The sequence below is a fragment of the Mobula hypostoma genome, chromosome 6 (genome assembly GCF_963921235.1).
Source record: "Mobula hypostoma chromosome 6, sMobHyp1.1, whole genome shotgun sequence".
NCBI lineage: Eukaryota > Metazoa > Chordata > Chondrichthyes > Myliobatiformes > Myliobatidae > Mobula > Mobula hypostoma.
In genome coordinates this window covers 91,285,731-91,301,261 of record NC_086102.1, presented here as the reverse complement: position 1 = coordinate 91,301,261, position 15,531 = coordinate 91,285,731, and the positions used below count along the sequence as shown (strand labels likewise).

Genomic DNA, 15,531 nt, shown 5'->3' with positions numbered 1-15,531 from the left:
AATTTACTTTGAACTTAGAAAAACTCCAAAATATTCACCAAGTATGACCTCCCATGAATAAAACCATGCTGACTACTCAGGCCTTGATTGTCCAAGTGATGGTAGACCTTGAGCCTCAGTATTTCCTCCAGTAACTTCCCTACAACTGAAGTCAGGCTCATTGGCTTGAATAATGGAACTCTATACATTAGCCACCCTGCAGTCTTCTGGAACTTTGTCAGTGGCCAACAATAAAGTAAATATCTCAGCAAGAACTTCCATAACTTCTTCACCAGCTTCTCATATGGTCTGAAGGTGTGCTGGGTAAGGTCCTGTGGAAATGCCCACTTTAATGCACTTCAAGTGAAACTGCCTTTTTCCTTATAATATGCATATGTTCCATGACCTCACGAATTATTATCTTCATTTCTTTGTCATCTATGATATTCTCCTTGGTAAACATAAAGGAGGAATAGACACAAAACAAAATCTTGGACATTTCCTGTGGCTCCACACATAGGTGACCTTGTTGGTCTTTAAGAGGACTTAGTTTCTCCTTAAGCGCCCTTTTACTGTTAATATAACTGAGAAATTTCTTGGAATTATCTTTAACCCCTACCTGCCAAATTCATCTCAAATCCTCTTTTTGCCCTCCTGATCTTCCTCTTAAGCCTGCTCTTAAAGGCATCCGTTAGTCTTGTGAGACCATGGATCTACGCCCGTAAAGTCCTCACTCTCCAGGGCGCAGGCCTGGGCAAGGTTGTATGGAAGACCAGCAGTTGCCCATGCTGCAAGTCTCCCCTCTCCACAACACCAGTATTGTCCAAGGGAAGGGCACTAGGGCCGATACGGCTTGGCACCAGTGGTGTCGCAGAACAATGTGTGGTTAAGTGCATTGCTCAAGGACATAACACGCTGCCTCGGCTGGGGCTCGAACTCACGACCTTCAGATCGCTAGTCGGATGCCTTAACCACTTGGCCTGCTCTTAAAATGTTATATTCATCAAGGGATTCATTTAGACACAGCTGTCTAAAGGCGATGTACACTTTGTTTTTTTTTCCCTGACCAAAGTCTAGAGCCTCAATATCTCTCATCAGCTGTGGTTCACTGGAGTAGGTATGATTATTTCTCAGTAGTTTTTGATCTGGGCCCCACGTGTGGCCTGCAATGGACAGGGCCTGTTCCAATTAAGTTCTGAATGGTTCTGTTCATCATTCACAGTCTTCAGGGAGGGAATGAATCAGCTAAGTGTATGAGCTCTGCTGTGATTCTATGTGTGAAGATAGTTGTTGTGAGTTTCAGAACTGTTGTAGCAGGGTTGCAGGCACTTAGCAGCTCTGCAAGCAGGCACTGAGGTTTGGCAAGAGGTCAAAATGCTAGGAAATGTTATCATACTGATCCAGTGACAATAAAGAAATGGTTGTGGAGCGCACCTTACAGGTACCAGTGTTCCACAACATTGCCAGTGATGCATTTGGCTTGCTCAGAGGTGGAGCTGGTAGGGAAGAAACACATTAATCAGTTTGATAAAGTGTTGCATGGAATCTGATAGATTGTATACGGTTATAGTGGACTCAATAGTGAAGTGGTTAGATATTGAGCCCAGTGCATCAATCATGCATTCTGCTTTTTATCATGAATGATGTAACTGCTCCTATTCCAGGTGAATTTCATCACTGTCCTTATCTGAACCCTACTGAATGACAGAGAGATGCAGCTGGTAGAGCCACTGCTTCCAAAGCCCCAGTGACTTCGGTCATTCCTGACCTCCGGTGCTGGTTGTGGAACTTACATGTTCTACATGTGACCACTTGGGTTTGCTCTGGATGTTATTGCATCCTCACATATCTCAAAACCGGTTGGGTTGGTATTTAAATGGCTAATACAAATAGTCCCTAGTGCATAGATTTGTTGTAGAATCTGGGAGGGAGATGATGGAAACACGAGGAGAATAAAATTGGTTAAATCAAGATTAGTGTAAAATTGGTGCTCTGCATTCAGCACAGATTCAACGGGCTGAAGTGCCTGTTTCTATTTTGCATCTCTCTATGAATCTCTGTCTTAAGGGGTCAATTGCATTGATTTTGATAAGTACACTTGAACCTGTTTCAACTCAGCCCATTACTCATTTCTCAATTTTTCTGGGTTTGTTGATGTAAAGGTTCCCCCACAGTAGTCTTAACCTTCCCATAGTGGAATGGTCATAGAGTAATACAACACTACTGCATAAAAAACAGACCCTTCAGCCCATCTAGTCCATGCTGAACTATTAATCTGGCTACTCCCATTGATGTGCTCTCCATACCTCTCCCATCCAAGTGCCTTTCAAACTTTGATTAAATGTTGAGATCGAACCTCAACCCAGTACTTCTGTTGGCAGTTTGTTCCACACTCTCACCACCTTCTGAGTGAAGAAGTTCCCACTCATGTTCCACTTAAGCATTTCATCTTTCACCCTTAATCCATGGCCTCTAGTTTTAGTCTCACCCAGCCTCAGTGGAAAAATCCTGCTTACTTTTACCAATCTATAAACCTCATAATTTTGTATACCTCAATCAAATCAACCCACATTCTCCTACCCTCTAGGGAATGAAGTCCTAACCTAATAGAGTCATGGAACACCACAGCACGGAAACAGGAACTTATGGATTCCATGTTTTTCTTCCATTATCATTTGTTTAGTTGTATGAGATGTCATGTGAGCTAAGTGAGACCATGATACGTGGAGTCCCTCTGGAGAAATTCTCAATTTTTCTGGGTTCCATAATAATCTTATCTTCTGACCAAAACTAGATCAAATCTGGATAGACTATCCCACAGTGTGATTGTGACCAATTTGTGAAATTTTGCTGCCTTTTTCAATTTGTCCAATGTGAGTTTAATGACTTTGCTTCAGAACTGGGAAAAATTAGGTTGCCACAAATATGTTTTAGAACGTAAAACATAGAACAGTTCAGCTCAGTACAGGCACTAAAGTCCACAATGTTGTGCCAAACTTTCTATGATCAATCTAAACCTTATCCCACATGGGCCCTCCAGTTTTCTTTCATCCATGTGCCTATCTAAGATTCCTTTACTATCCCCAACATATTTGTTACTACCACCAACCCTTGGCAGTGCATTCCACACACCCTCTCTCTGTAAAAAAACTTGCCTCTGACATTCTCCCTTATACTTTCCTTCCAACACCTGAAAGTTATGTCCCGTTGTATTAGCCATTTCCATTCTGGGAAATAATGTGTCTGGCTGTCCATTCAATCAATTTCTCTTATCATGTTGAACACCTCTCATGCTCCTTCTCTCCAAAGAGAAAAGCTCTCAACCTATGCTTTATAATCCAGGTATCATCCTGTTAAATCTCCGCTGCACCTTCACTAAAGAGGAATTGTCTGATTAGGGATTGACAATGTGGATTTGTGAGAGGCAGATCAGGCTCGTTGGAGTCCGTGCTGGTTGGGGTTGGACTCTCCTGTTGGTGCTGCCCTCTAGTGTCTGTGCAGTGGAAGACAACTTGCACTGTGTTTGACTCCGGACTGCTACAGGTTTGTACTTGCCCACAATATCCAGGCACTATCAACCACTGACAAGCCATTCAGAGACTTGGGCTTTATTATTTTTTTGTGAGAATGTATGTCTGATACCATCTTATATGTGTTCTGTGCTGTGTGTTTGAATCATACGATCATACACTGCCTTGCCCAGTTAGTCAGAGATGGGAGTATGATTAGTCCATGTTCACAAGCGTGCTGCCACACTGATCCTCAACTGTAGAAGACTAGGCTCTCCACCTTGTTCGCTCATTTGTCTATGCATTGCCACTCCACTATTTGGGTCTTACCTAACATGATGCCAGCTATTCAACATTTACCTCTTTTCTGCCTTATTTCCTCACTTTCCAGGATTTCATTCTCCAGCTATGCAGAATGTTCACTATTTCAGTTGTAACCTTTTTTTTGTGGTTCATATCAGCCGAGAAAGAGACAATTGGGGGAATAAAACATGAGAGTAAATGGCAGCTTGACACAGAGTAACAGGAGCAGGCTCCAGCTGAAGGAGATAAGGAAATAAGAGAAACCAGCATATAGAAGTGTGGAGAAATTCAAGATAAAACACCACTGAACAATGTAAGAATGAAATACGGAAATCACTGTGTGACAAGCACAGATTCCAGAGACTGAAATATACAGATAAAATAAAAAGAGAGAGACAGTTTAACAAAACTAAGTGCAGATACCAGAACATAGCGAGTGTGAAGGTATGAGCCACAAGAGGAAACTGAACACAAATTATGAATGAATAAGGCTTCCTAGTGGCAAAAGCAGCATTTACCTTCTACAGCACATGGCTGACTGTCAAATCTGTGGGATCAAAGCTGTAAATGTCATTTACTAAACCACCCGTGATGAATGAATGAGCCACAGGAATTCAAGGATAGACAACGGTGTGTGGAATTTCATGAAGGAAACTGTGGTGACCTCTGGAGAAAGTTGAAAATTATTTCTGGATCAAGGTGTATGAGCCAAGCAAGGAGAGAATGGAGCTGAAAACCCTCCAGAATTCTCCTGAAATTAAATTTGCTTTATTTGTCACATCTTTATACTTTATACTTTATTGTCGCCAAACAATTGATACTAGAACGTACAATCATCACAGCGATATTTGATTCTGCACTTCCTGCTCCCTGGATTACAAATTGATAGTAAATACTAAAAATTTAAATAATAAATCATAAATAGAAAATAGAAAAATGGAAAGTAAGGTAGTGCAAAAAAAAACAAGAGGCAGGTCTGGATATTTGGAGGATACAGCCCAGATCCGGGTCAGGATCCGTTCAGCAGTCTTATCACAGTGGGAAAGAAGCTGTTCCCAAATCTGGCCATATGAGTCTTCAAGCTCCTGAGCCTTCTCCCGGATGGAAGAGGGACGAAAAGTGTGTTGGCTGGGTGGGTCGTGTCTTTGATTATCCTGGCAGCACCGCTCCAACAGCGTGCAGTGTAAAGTGAGTCCAAGGATGGAAGATTGGTTTGTGTGATATGCTGCGCCGTATTCACTATCTTCTGCAGCTTCTTCCGGTCTTGGACAGGACAACTTCCATATCAGGTTGTGATGCACCCTAGAAGAATGCTTTCTACGGTGCATCTATAAAAATTAGTGAGGGTTTTAGGGGACAGGCCAAATTTCTTTAGTTTTCTCAGGAAGTAAAGGCGCTGGTCGGCCTTCATGGCAGTGAACTCTGCTTGGTTGGACCAAGTCAGGTCATTTGTGATATTGACCCAGAGGAACTTAAAGCTTTTGACCTGTTCCACTTGCGCACCACCGATGTAAATTGGGTCGTGCAGTCAGCTACTCCTTCTGAAGTCAACAACCAATTCCTTCATCTTGCTGACGTTGAGGGATAGGTTATTGTCTTCACACCATGCCACCAGGTTCTTAATTTCCTCTCTGTACTCAAACTCATCATGACCCGAGATACGGCCGACAATTGTTGTGTCATCAGCAAACTTATATATTGAGTTCAATGGAAACTTGGCTACACAATCATGGGTGTACAGTGAGTACAGCAGGGGGCTGAGTACACAGCCTTGTGGGGCACCAGTGCTGAGAGTGATTGTAGAGGAGAGCTTGACCCCTATTTTTACAGCCTGGGTCCTGTCTGTGAGGAAGTTGAAGATCCAGCTGCAGATCTGAGTGCTAAGGCCCAGGTTCCGGAGCTTAGGAATCTACATCAAAACATCAACACTTACAGTGAAATACATCATTTAGCCTTGATGGTATGCTGGGGGCACCCCACAAGGGCCTCCATGTTTCCAATGCCAACATATCATGCCCACAATTTACTATCCCTAACTCATAGGTTTCTGGAATGTGGGAGGAACCCAGAGCATCTGGAGGAAACCCACACGTTCATGAGGAGAAAGTACAAGCTCCTTACAGTCAGCAGCAGGCATGGACCCCGATCCCACAGCTGGCACTATGAAGCATTACAGAGCCCCTTGCTGCCCCACTGGGGATTAAATGCTGAACTCCAATACTGGAGGCAGGTGCAAGCAGAGTATCGAGCACATGAATTCCCAAGGCATAGAATGTTCCAGATCTAGAGGTGGTAAATGTGAGTCTGGAGATGGTGGAATCTGGAGCAACACACAAGATACTGGAGGAAATGGACAGTCCCATGTTTTGGATCAAGATGGAGGGTCTGACCTGAAACATTAACTGTTCATTTCCTTTCAATGATGCTGCCTAGCCTGCTGAGTTCTCCAGTATTTTCTGTGTTGCTTGAGTATAGATAGGAACTTAGTTGTTGACATGTATATGGTGGGCCAAGAGGGTCTGTTTCTGTGCCAAATGACACCATGTGAGTAACTCTGTGGAGAATCATCATAAGAATATGTTTACCCTTTATAAAATTACTGGACATAACTCTGCACTCTTGGAGTGAAATCATTAAAATCACAACCATTACGCATGGAGGGACTCTTGGCTTCTGTACCAGAAAGAACTAGAATTTGTTTGATGAAAATGATAAGGGAATCCGGGAGCTAATAATTCAATTCTTGGGATGGTAGCTCAACAAGGCCTGAGGGAATAGAAAAGGCTCCACAGGCATCTTCGTGCCAAGGTTCTGCAGCAACCAAGATCAAGAGCAAAGTTACAGGAGGCTCAGCAAATATGAATCTTTTCTGCTGTGAAGGTTACTGACCCATTGTAAGCCACTTCCTGGAAAATAACCCAAAGCCCCGGCCCAAAGGGAGCCAAGTATAGAGGTAAACTTGGGAAGGACAGAGCATCAGTTAGCACAGTCTGAAAGGGATACTTTAAAGACCTCCTGAACTTCAACATTAGCAATTTTGACTCTGTCCAGGAGTAAGACTTATCCCAGCCTCCTTGCCTCTGTCCTAGACTAGGCTATTCTGCTCAACCTTGTCACCAGTCAACATTGTATTCAATTATTTCAGGTAACTTGCTTTCTCTGTTGCAGGCCAGTTCTGCTGCAGATCACCCATCTGTAATAGCAATTCAGTGTTCCTCTCTCCGCTAACAGCCCCTGAACTGTTGGGCAATTCTTACAGCTCTGATCTGTTTCACACATCGCATCCTTTCACATGTTTCTCTAATTTCCCTCATGGATCTGCCAACAGTAGCTTATTACCACAGCAACCCTGACCTCACCATATGAACAAAATCCCTTTTATACAACTTATCCCTTCCCCCTTCCTCTCAGCAACTTAAAACTAGCCTGTTTCCTCCCTTTTCTAGTTCTGATAATGTCATGGTCCAGTCTGTGAAATCCGCATTCCGGTTCATGGTCCGGTCCATGGGCTCAGGACTCCGGGTCTTCCAGCTATCCCTTGTTTGACTAAATCAAAGGCACCTGATTCCCATCTTTGGGCTTGCAATATAAGTAGCCTTGGGATTGAGTATGGGCTACTGGTTTGTCTTGTCAGTGCCCCTTGGAGCAATGTGCTGATGGAAGGCTAGTGAAACCATTTGTGATCTCTAGGCCTGGTTGGAGGACCACTGCTTCATGGAGCCTTGTTGCCACTTGTTGGAGTGGTCTTTGTGGTATGGATTTGGCTGTTTCCTGGGCTAGCTGAGTGGCTACCAGCCACTCCAAGCTAGGTAGGGATCTGGCTGTTTCTGTAGCCAGCTGAGGTTGCTGGCTGAACTGAGACTTGGAGCTTCCCTGGAGCAGAGATGGAACTGTCTGTCATTTTTTGGTGTTTGTCTCTTCTTGTCCTTGCCTCTGTAGGGTAAGCCAGGCTGTTTTGCTGTTGCCCTGTGGGGAGATTTGTCTTGTCCTTGCATCCGTGGGGTAAGCCAGGCTGTTTTGCTGTTGCCCTGTGGGGGGACCTGCCTTGTCTTATCCTAGTCTCTGTAGGGAAAGTCTGGCCATTCTGCTGTTACCTGATGGAGAGACCTGTCCCACCTTGGTGTGGAGATGGAAGTTGAGTCCTGGCTTGTCATAGGATAAGTCCTGGCTCTATGTTGATGTTCAGTTCCCAGTCTGTCTCTCAGCTCCAATTTCTGAGTCATCAGCCTCTGCATTTCAAGACAAAGATCCCGCAGCCAGGCTCCAAGAACCCTAGCCTTGAGGATCCCGCAGCCAGGCTCCAAGAACCCTAGCCTTGAGGATCCCGCAGCCAGGCTCCAAGAACCCTAGCCTTGAGGATCCCGCAGCCAGGCTCCAAGAACCCTAGCCTTGAGGATCCCGCAGCCAGGCTCCAAGAACCCTAGCCTTGAGGATCCCAAGCCATGTCATGTCCTTGCCTGGTTCTGGGGTCTGAGCCCGAGGCAAGACCCAGGTTCTGGGTCCTTGTCCAGTCTCGGGCTCTGAGTCCAAGCCTTGTCTCCTAGTCCATGGTTCCTAGTCCTGGTCCCACTTTCCCTCGCCCAACTTTGTGTTCTTGTCCCTGCTCCTTGCCTGAATCCTGTCACGTCCCTACTCTAGTCAAGTCCTGTTCCTTGTACTTCAGTGTCTGTGCCTTGTGTTTGGGTCTGTTTCCAGCACCTCCTTGTGACAGATAAAGGGTCATTGACTTCAAACATTTAACTCTACTTCTTTCTGCAGATGCTGCCTCATTGGCAGCATTTTCTGTTTTTAGTTCAGATTTTCAGTATCTGCATATTTGATTTTTTGTTGCTGCCACTCCTGACTAGCAAGAAGTTAATAAGGCCATATGCCAACTAAAGGTCTCCAAGACCTCAAGAGAAGACACCCCAAAACTTGGCTTACAATCCACAACCTTGTGGTCCATGTTTCAGAGGATAGGAGGATCTCGGAGACATAACATAATCAACTTCAAGCAAGGAGATAAACTCAACTGTGGGTATCAGGCAGGGAAAATCAGCATGAGATTCTTCCTCAGCCTTCTCAGATCCTGCCTCCCCTGTGGGGCAGAGTCCATGGTTCCCTCATTGGCCTGAGCAATTATCTTTGAACACACTGGAACTGAGCCATTCTCTATGTCAGAGCCCTCTCCACCACTGACAGAATCTACAGGATGCTTGGCCACAAGAAGGTGGGTTCACTCATCAAAGTTCTCCATCATCTGGGCCATACCATCTTTTTGCTGCTGTACATCAGGTTCTTGAACCAACCTACACAAGCTTGGTCTTACCTCAGCAATGGAACCTCTTGCACTATCATGCTCTTTTCTCCAATTGCTTTTTTGCAGTTTTGCTTTGGCAGTCTATTTTTCTCTTCACTGCCTTTTATTTTTAGGTTTTATGTATTGCCTGAACCTACAAGGCTGTGATGCTGCTGCAAGTAAGTTTTTCTATTGTATATGGCATATGACAATAAACTTGATTTGATTGGACTGCCAAACAAGAGAAATTCAGACTGTTTGAGAATGTAGTATATGGATGTGAGTATGGATATATTGTAAAAACTGGCAGAACATATGATGATAGAAATTTGGCCAACTGGAGTTAGAATCAGAAAACCTACAGCACAATACAGGCCCTTCAGCCCACAATGCTGTGCCGAACATATACATACTTTAGAAATTACCTAGGGTTACCCATAGCCCTCTAGTTAGAAGTGAAGGATGATGAAATTGGAAATGTATCTAGATGGTTGTACTGTCATCATACAATTTGGTACAGTATCTGAAAGATGGTTCCAAGCTGTAAGTGATAAAGAAATCATCGTCAGGTCTCCTGAAATGTACCAACTGAGCAACACTTTACGACACCAGAAGAGAAACTAGTCATTTTTGTTTACATTGCAGATCCCAGAAGAAAAAGTTCTTTACAAAAAAAAATCACAAGGATTAAGGAAAAATATTTAATACACTACAAGGAGATTAGTGAAAGATGTATTTTGGTTGTTTAAATTCATAAAATAACACTTCAAAGCAACACATTTTACCCATTCTATATAAAAACATTGTTTAGGGACCAAGGTATTTTATTTCAAAATGAGTATGCTTTGTCCCTAAAAAATCAAATATGTTCAATTATAATCCATATACAAACTTAAACGTTTCTGGGTGCTTCCACATGTATTTTAACTAATTTGCGTTGTGAAACTTTCGCGGTATAGTCTCTCCCAACTCCCCCTTTTTTTGCACCTTCGGCTCCTGATGGAGAACCCAATTTTTGGACTTTCCTCTGTTTTTAAATTATTTCATCGCTCTTCCCCCCCTCGTATTCCCCTTTAACTCTTTATCTCGTCCGGATCTCCCACAAATGATGGCTACTCGCGCATCCCACGAACTCAAGCGCTCCGACCACTGGGGAGTGTCCAAGGCCCTCGGCACCGGAATCCCCTCCCTAGCCTGTCTGGTATCTGACTCCCTTGAATCTCTTCTAAGTGGCTCTTGCAATCCGCCCTTTTCAACAATGCCTTCGTCCGACCGCACGCCCGCAACAGCCTTTTCCTTGCTCGGTTGGGTAAGTGGCGCTACCGAAATGCAGAAACCCGCAGCTACTGCTACAGTCGCCCAGAGAGGATGTAACTCCAGCCTCCGCTGCTTCCCGAAAAGTCCAGCTCCTTATAAGGAGTAAGAACGAATCACGTGGAACCCTCACAGGCTAAACTCCGGTGGCAGATTTAGTGAAAGCGTGAGACGAGGAAGAGATAAGCCAAAGTGACTTGAAGTGGGTGGGGACGGCAATCGTGGCCAAACAAGCGGGCAAACCGCACAGCCCTGGAGAGAAGCCCTCTTGGGACTGTCGAGCCGAATATGGAAGAGTTGTATCCTTCGTACAGCCGGAGCCCTGTCTGGGAAGAGATGGTGGGTAGCTTCGTTTATTGCGCTCCGCACTTTGCCCTTCTTCTCTCTCGATTCTGCCCACGCTTGTTGTCGGTGCCCATGTGTCATTGTGTTATTTTGTTCTTGGCCTTCATTTCTCTGAATAGATATCTTGATGTGTACAAGTTATAAATAGCCACGGCATGGGTGGAGGGGGTTATTATACAGCAACCACAGATGTGTGTATGTGTGTATATGGACGCGCTCTTACTCACGTGTCCTTCTCCATTTGTGTCGTCCGGGATGTAAATCATCAAATATTCCAAATGACAGATAGAGAAAGTTGGGTCTCACTGTAAACAGTAATAGCGACACCCACACGAGATTCAGGATGTCGTGGGAGAGCGGGGGCTGAAAGGCAAATACAACAGGGAAGCTGGAAATTACAAAGAAAAAGGGCTGCGGGTTACAAATCTTCAGGACAGCACTGAAATCCCGACCGGCTGGTGACACTGTCACTGATTAAGTAACGTGGAAACCAGCCGCAAGTACTGCACGCTCGATTCGTTCGTTTGCATCTGACAGGGATAAAACGTTGAAATTTTCAATGTGGTGTTTATCTGGCTCTACGCTCTATATCTAATCAGCCTGTCGAGGGTGAGTTCCTTCTTCGCTTCCCTGCAGTACTGTAAAGCCTTTGAACAGAATCTTTCCCACTAGTTGAAAAATCTGCAAGAATTCGAAAGGAAGGAAGTATACTCGCTTTTTTCGTTTCCCTCGAAACCTGCGTTCCTAAAGGCATTAGCTAAGCAACCTCTCCCCCCCCCCATATATCCATATATAGTCTTCGGCTTGACAAATTTTAGAACAACTTGCTGTGATTTGGACACAACATCATCGTTTGTGTGTATCTGCCTGCCAGTGTGTGCATGTTTAACTTAAACGTGCCGATTTGATTTCCATTTTAATTTCTGCCTGATCCTGCGGAGGTCAGTGCAGAGCTTGAGAATGCGCCGCCGAAAATCTAAAATTAATTCTGTTCTCTTTCTCTTCTATCTGAAAGTTTGATTTTACATTTAAGGTCTCTATTTTATTTTGGAATCCACTAGAGGTAATTTCGGGCAAAATTCCTAGATATTTCAATTTTATAAAACATGTTCTCTTTATTATAAAAATGTTTATTCGATTTAAATTCAAAAACAAATCCGAAGAGATGATTTAAAAGCTCTCCTCGGTATGGTTGATGGATGTGGGTATGGCTTGGTGAGACTGTGCGCCTGATTTCCCCCAGCAGCAAGTTGCCCCAGATTTCGGCATCTGAAGTTCTCTCCTGTCTCCATAATTCTAGTTACGGTATGCAGATTTAAGTGATATTTTGATAACCAAGTAGGAAACCTGAAGCGAATTTTATTTCTCACTAACACGCCGCAATTCAGAGCAGGTGCTTCAATACAATTGTCAACTGTTTAAGTTTTCCAGGACCGTTTTGTTGATTTTTCTTCTAATGTTTGAAGTGTAGGAGGATGTCGCAGGAACTATGGTGTAAATAAACCATCGCCCCATTTTGCGGGTTGCAATCAGAGCCAGAATTCATCGATTCTGTGCGGGAAATCCAGACGAAAATCATTAGGAGCCGACTCACTGGTGGCGGTGACGGTGCCTCTCTCCGTCCACCTTTGCACCACTTACACTTTACACTCCGAGCAAGGCGAAACTGTATTCATACTGGTGGAAATATACATTTTTTCAAAGATAACAAAAATCTAGTCTTGGTGGGAGCCATAATTCGACTTCTAGATGGCTTGATCTCAGAATCAAAGAATACGACCATGAACATAAAAGTAGAAGTTAAAATAAGGCGTGGTTCTTCTCTGGTCCTCGAAAACCACAAAACACACAAAAAAGGCTTGGAGCTATTGTGTTAATAGGAGGATTTGACAGACAATGAGCTTTTTTTATTTAAAAAACGAGCATGCACAAAGGTTCGCTTCCAGTCGGGACCAGTTCAGTCACTGTTGGGCCGGCAAATACATGCGCCTTGTTATTTCCTTCTTTCAGAGGACGTGCTGCCACTGAGACCTCGTGCAGAAAATCTGTCGGAACAAGTGTGGCGGTCAGACTTTGTATTAACGGCGATTGAACTCTAAGAACCGAGGTCTCCACTTAGCCGTTTCTCCCTGCTGAGGTTTTCGGCTTTACTCCTGACTGTGACAGGCTGCGTACGTAGATGATCGATCTGTGGCTATGTTTTTCTGACTTCGATAAACGATTCATTTTGACAGCTTGCTTTAGGGATCCAGCTCTGCCTCTGCGGTTTGGTAACTTCTGCGTGACAGCGGAGTTCAGGACTCTTTCTCCGATTCTGTGTGTGTGATGTGTGTGTTGAGTTCACTGCGACAACAGTAGGTGTGCTGATTTTAAACTCACAGTTGGTGTGTTAATTTTACTGTGACTGTTAAGTGTGCTGATTTTACCGAAGAAGTATGCGGACTTTACTTTCTGGTGTCAAGTTGATGTGCATTTTACTGATAGTATGCTTGTACTGACAGTCTGTACCCTTAATTTGCTCTGGAACAGTGTTTGTCGGTTTAATTCTCACTGTGCGCTGTATTGAATTTACTGACGTGTACGTGTGCGTGTTGGATATTTAGTGTGTAGGTGTTGAGTTTAATCTAAAACAGTGTGTTTGTGTTGACTTAATCTGAGCCAGTTGAGACTTCACTCTGTTGCTTTGTGTTCATGTTACTCTAAAATTATTTTTGCTCTTTCCCAAGATGATTTGCAATTAATTTTTATGAGTGCCAAAAAATAGCCACTTTAGCATCGGTGGTGCAGTCATACATCATGAAAACAGGCTTTTTGGCTCACTTCGTCCATGATGATCAGTATGAATCCCATTTTCCAGCACTTAGCCCATAGTCTTCTATGCCCCAGTAATCAAAAGTTCTTGTCTGGACACCTTTCAAAAGTTGATGGTGTCTGCTTCCACGGTTCACTTTGGCAAATGCTTAGAATAATTTGGGTGTAAAAGGTCCCCTTAGATCCCTTCTAAACATCCGTCCTCTAATTTTATTAACCTTTGAAGAAGGGAAAAGATTCTTGCAATGTCCGTATCCATACCCCTCCTAATTTTATATGCATGAATTATTTCCTCTTAAACTTCTCTGTGTCAATGAAACAGGTATGATCTCCAGTCTTACATCATAATTAAGATGTTCCATCCCAGATATCTTTTCTGTATCCTCTCCAGCATTATTCAATTCTTGCTATAGAATGGTGACCAGAACAGCACATTTACTCCAGCTGAGGTCTCTGATCTCCTGATCAGTGTGTTTGCTCCATAATTCTATTTCTTCAGGTCACTGTCTGCAGAATAATGTGTTAGGTGTCTTTTCACAGTTGAGGTGTCATATATGACATTTACAATGCCACTCCTTACATCTGCCTGCCTGTTTCTACGTTTCCCCTCATCTCTCAAACCCCTGTCTACTGGGGTTGTTATATCTATATTTGATTATTCCAACATATTCTTGATCTTTCTGCCATTTGTAAATTTTAGTTCATCAAACATTTTGTTGCCTGTTCTATCAATAGATTTTTAAATATTTTTAATAAAAATAGAATCGAACAACATGGGGTTAGTGAGAATGTATCACTGAGCTACCAGCTGTAAAGGCAGAACAGACACGAGAGGCCAAATGGCCTCCTGTTAATTCTATTTGTAGTGCTACTGTTCACTCATCGGCCACGTGTCGAAGGGTCAACATTTGTTCATAGTTGCTCAATGACTCAATTTTAAATCTTTCTATGACAAGAAACCTAGGTGAGGATGGTTAGGACCCAAGCACTGAAGTATCCAGGACTAGAATTGAGACATGATACGAGACTGAAACGAAGGCAGGGTTCTAAGATGAGAATCCAAAGTAAAGATGACGGTTGAGCAACAAACCTCAATTCAGGTATTCTTTGAATATTTAAATTTTGCTGCCAAAATATGCTGCCAATTAGCAGGGAGAGCCTGAATTTTTAAAGGGGCCATGCCACTTATCCATAATGCACAGTCAGAGTGTCTAAACCCCAGAGACTGCTGCGTATTGTAACATTTTCTCCCTGGTTTTCAAATTCTTACACTTCTTTATTTTTTCAGTTATCAGTAACCTCTTCATGTCTGAGCTCCTCAAACCAAGGGCATTTCATTAAACACAGATTTTAATTGGTGCACTCAACAGGAATTCTGCAGATGCTGGAAATTCAAGCAACACACATCAAAGTTGCTGGTGAACGCAGCAGACCAGGCAGCATCTCTAGGAAGAGGTACAGTCGACGTTTCAGGCCGAAACCCTTCGTCAGGACTGAAATGTCGACCGTACCTCTTCCTAGAGATGCTGCCTGGCCTGCTGCGTTCACCAGCAACTTTGATGTGTGTTGTTTTAGTTGGTGCACTATTGTTTTTAATGCTAAGACCACCAATTTGGTAATCTCTTGCTTTAAGATTTTCCTTGAAAACCTACCACTAACTTTTAGTGTCTATCCTATTAAGTTTTCAATTGATAAGCCTTTGGGGTGCTTTGCTTTAAGTGGACTGTAAACAAATGAATTCCTACTTTGGCATCAATTTGTTTGATGATTCCTTTCTCTCTGTATTGCTACTTCTCTCTGTAGGTAGTGTTTAAGTAAGTCTCCTTTCTCTCTTTGAGTCATTGAATATACTGTATTATGTAATGTTTGTTCCTTTGGTATCATATTTGACCCCAATAAGAGCTTCAGAATATATATTTATACCATTCCTATCATTTCCTCATTCCACTTCCATAAAAATGACCGAAGCTTCTCCTACAACAGCTCTTCTGC

At 43.3% G+C, this 15,531-nt stretch overlaps 1 protein-coding gene across 2 annotated transcripts in view; it reads left to right on the top strand.

The window, feature by feature from the left end:
* Positions 1-10,252: 10,252 nt before the first annotated feature.
* Positions 10,253-15,531, top strand: part of dgkh (diacylglycerol kinase, eta) — a 502,553-nt gene continuing 497,274 nt past the window's right edge. Inside the window, exon 1 of one of the 2 annotated variants that reach the window (XM_063051189.1) lies at positions 10,253-10,722. In XM_063051189.1, the coding sequence (XP_062907259.1) occupies positions 10,672-10,722 (51 nt within the window). In that variant the 5' untranslated portion in view covers positions 10,253-10,671. Of the gene's footprint in view, positions 10,723-10,749; positions 11,338-15,531 lie in introns of those variants that run through there. The other variant, XM_063051190.1, reaches the window with a different exon arrangement.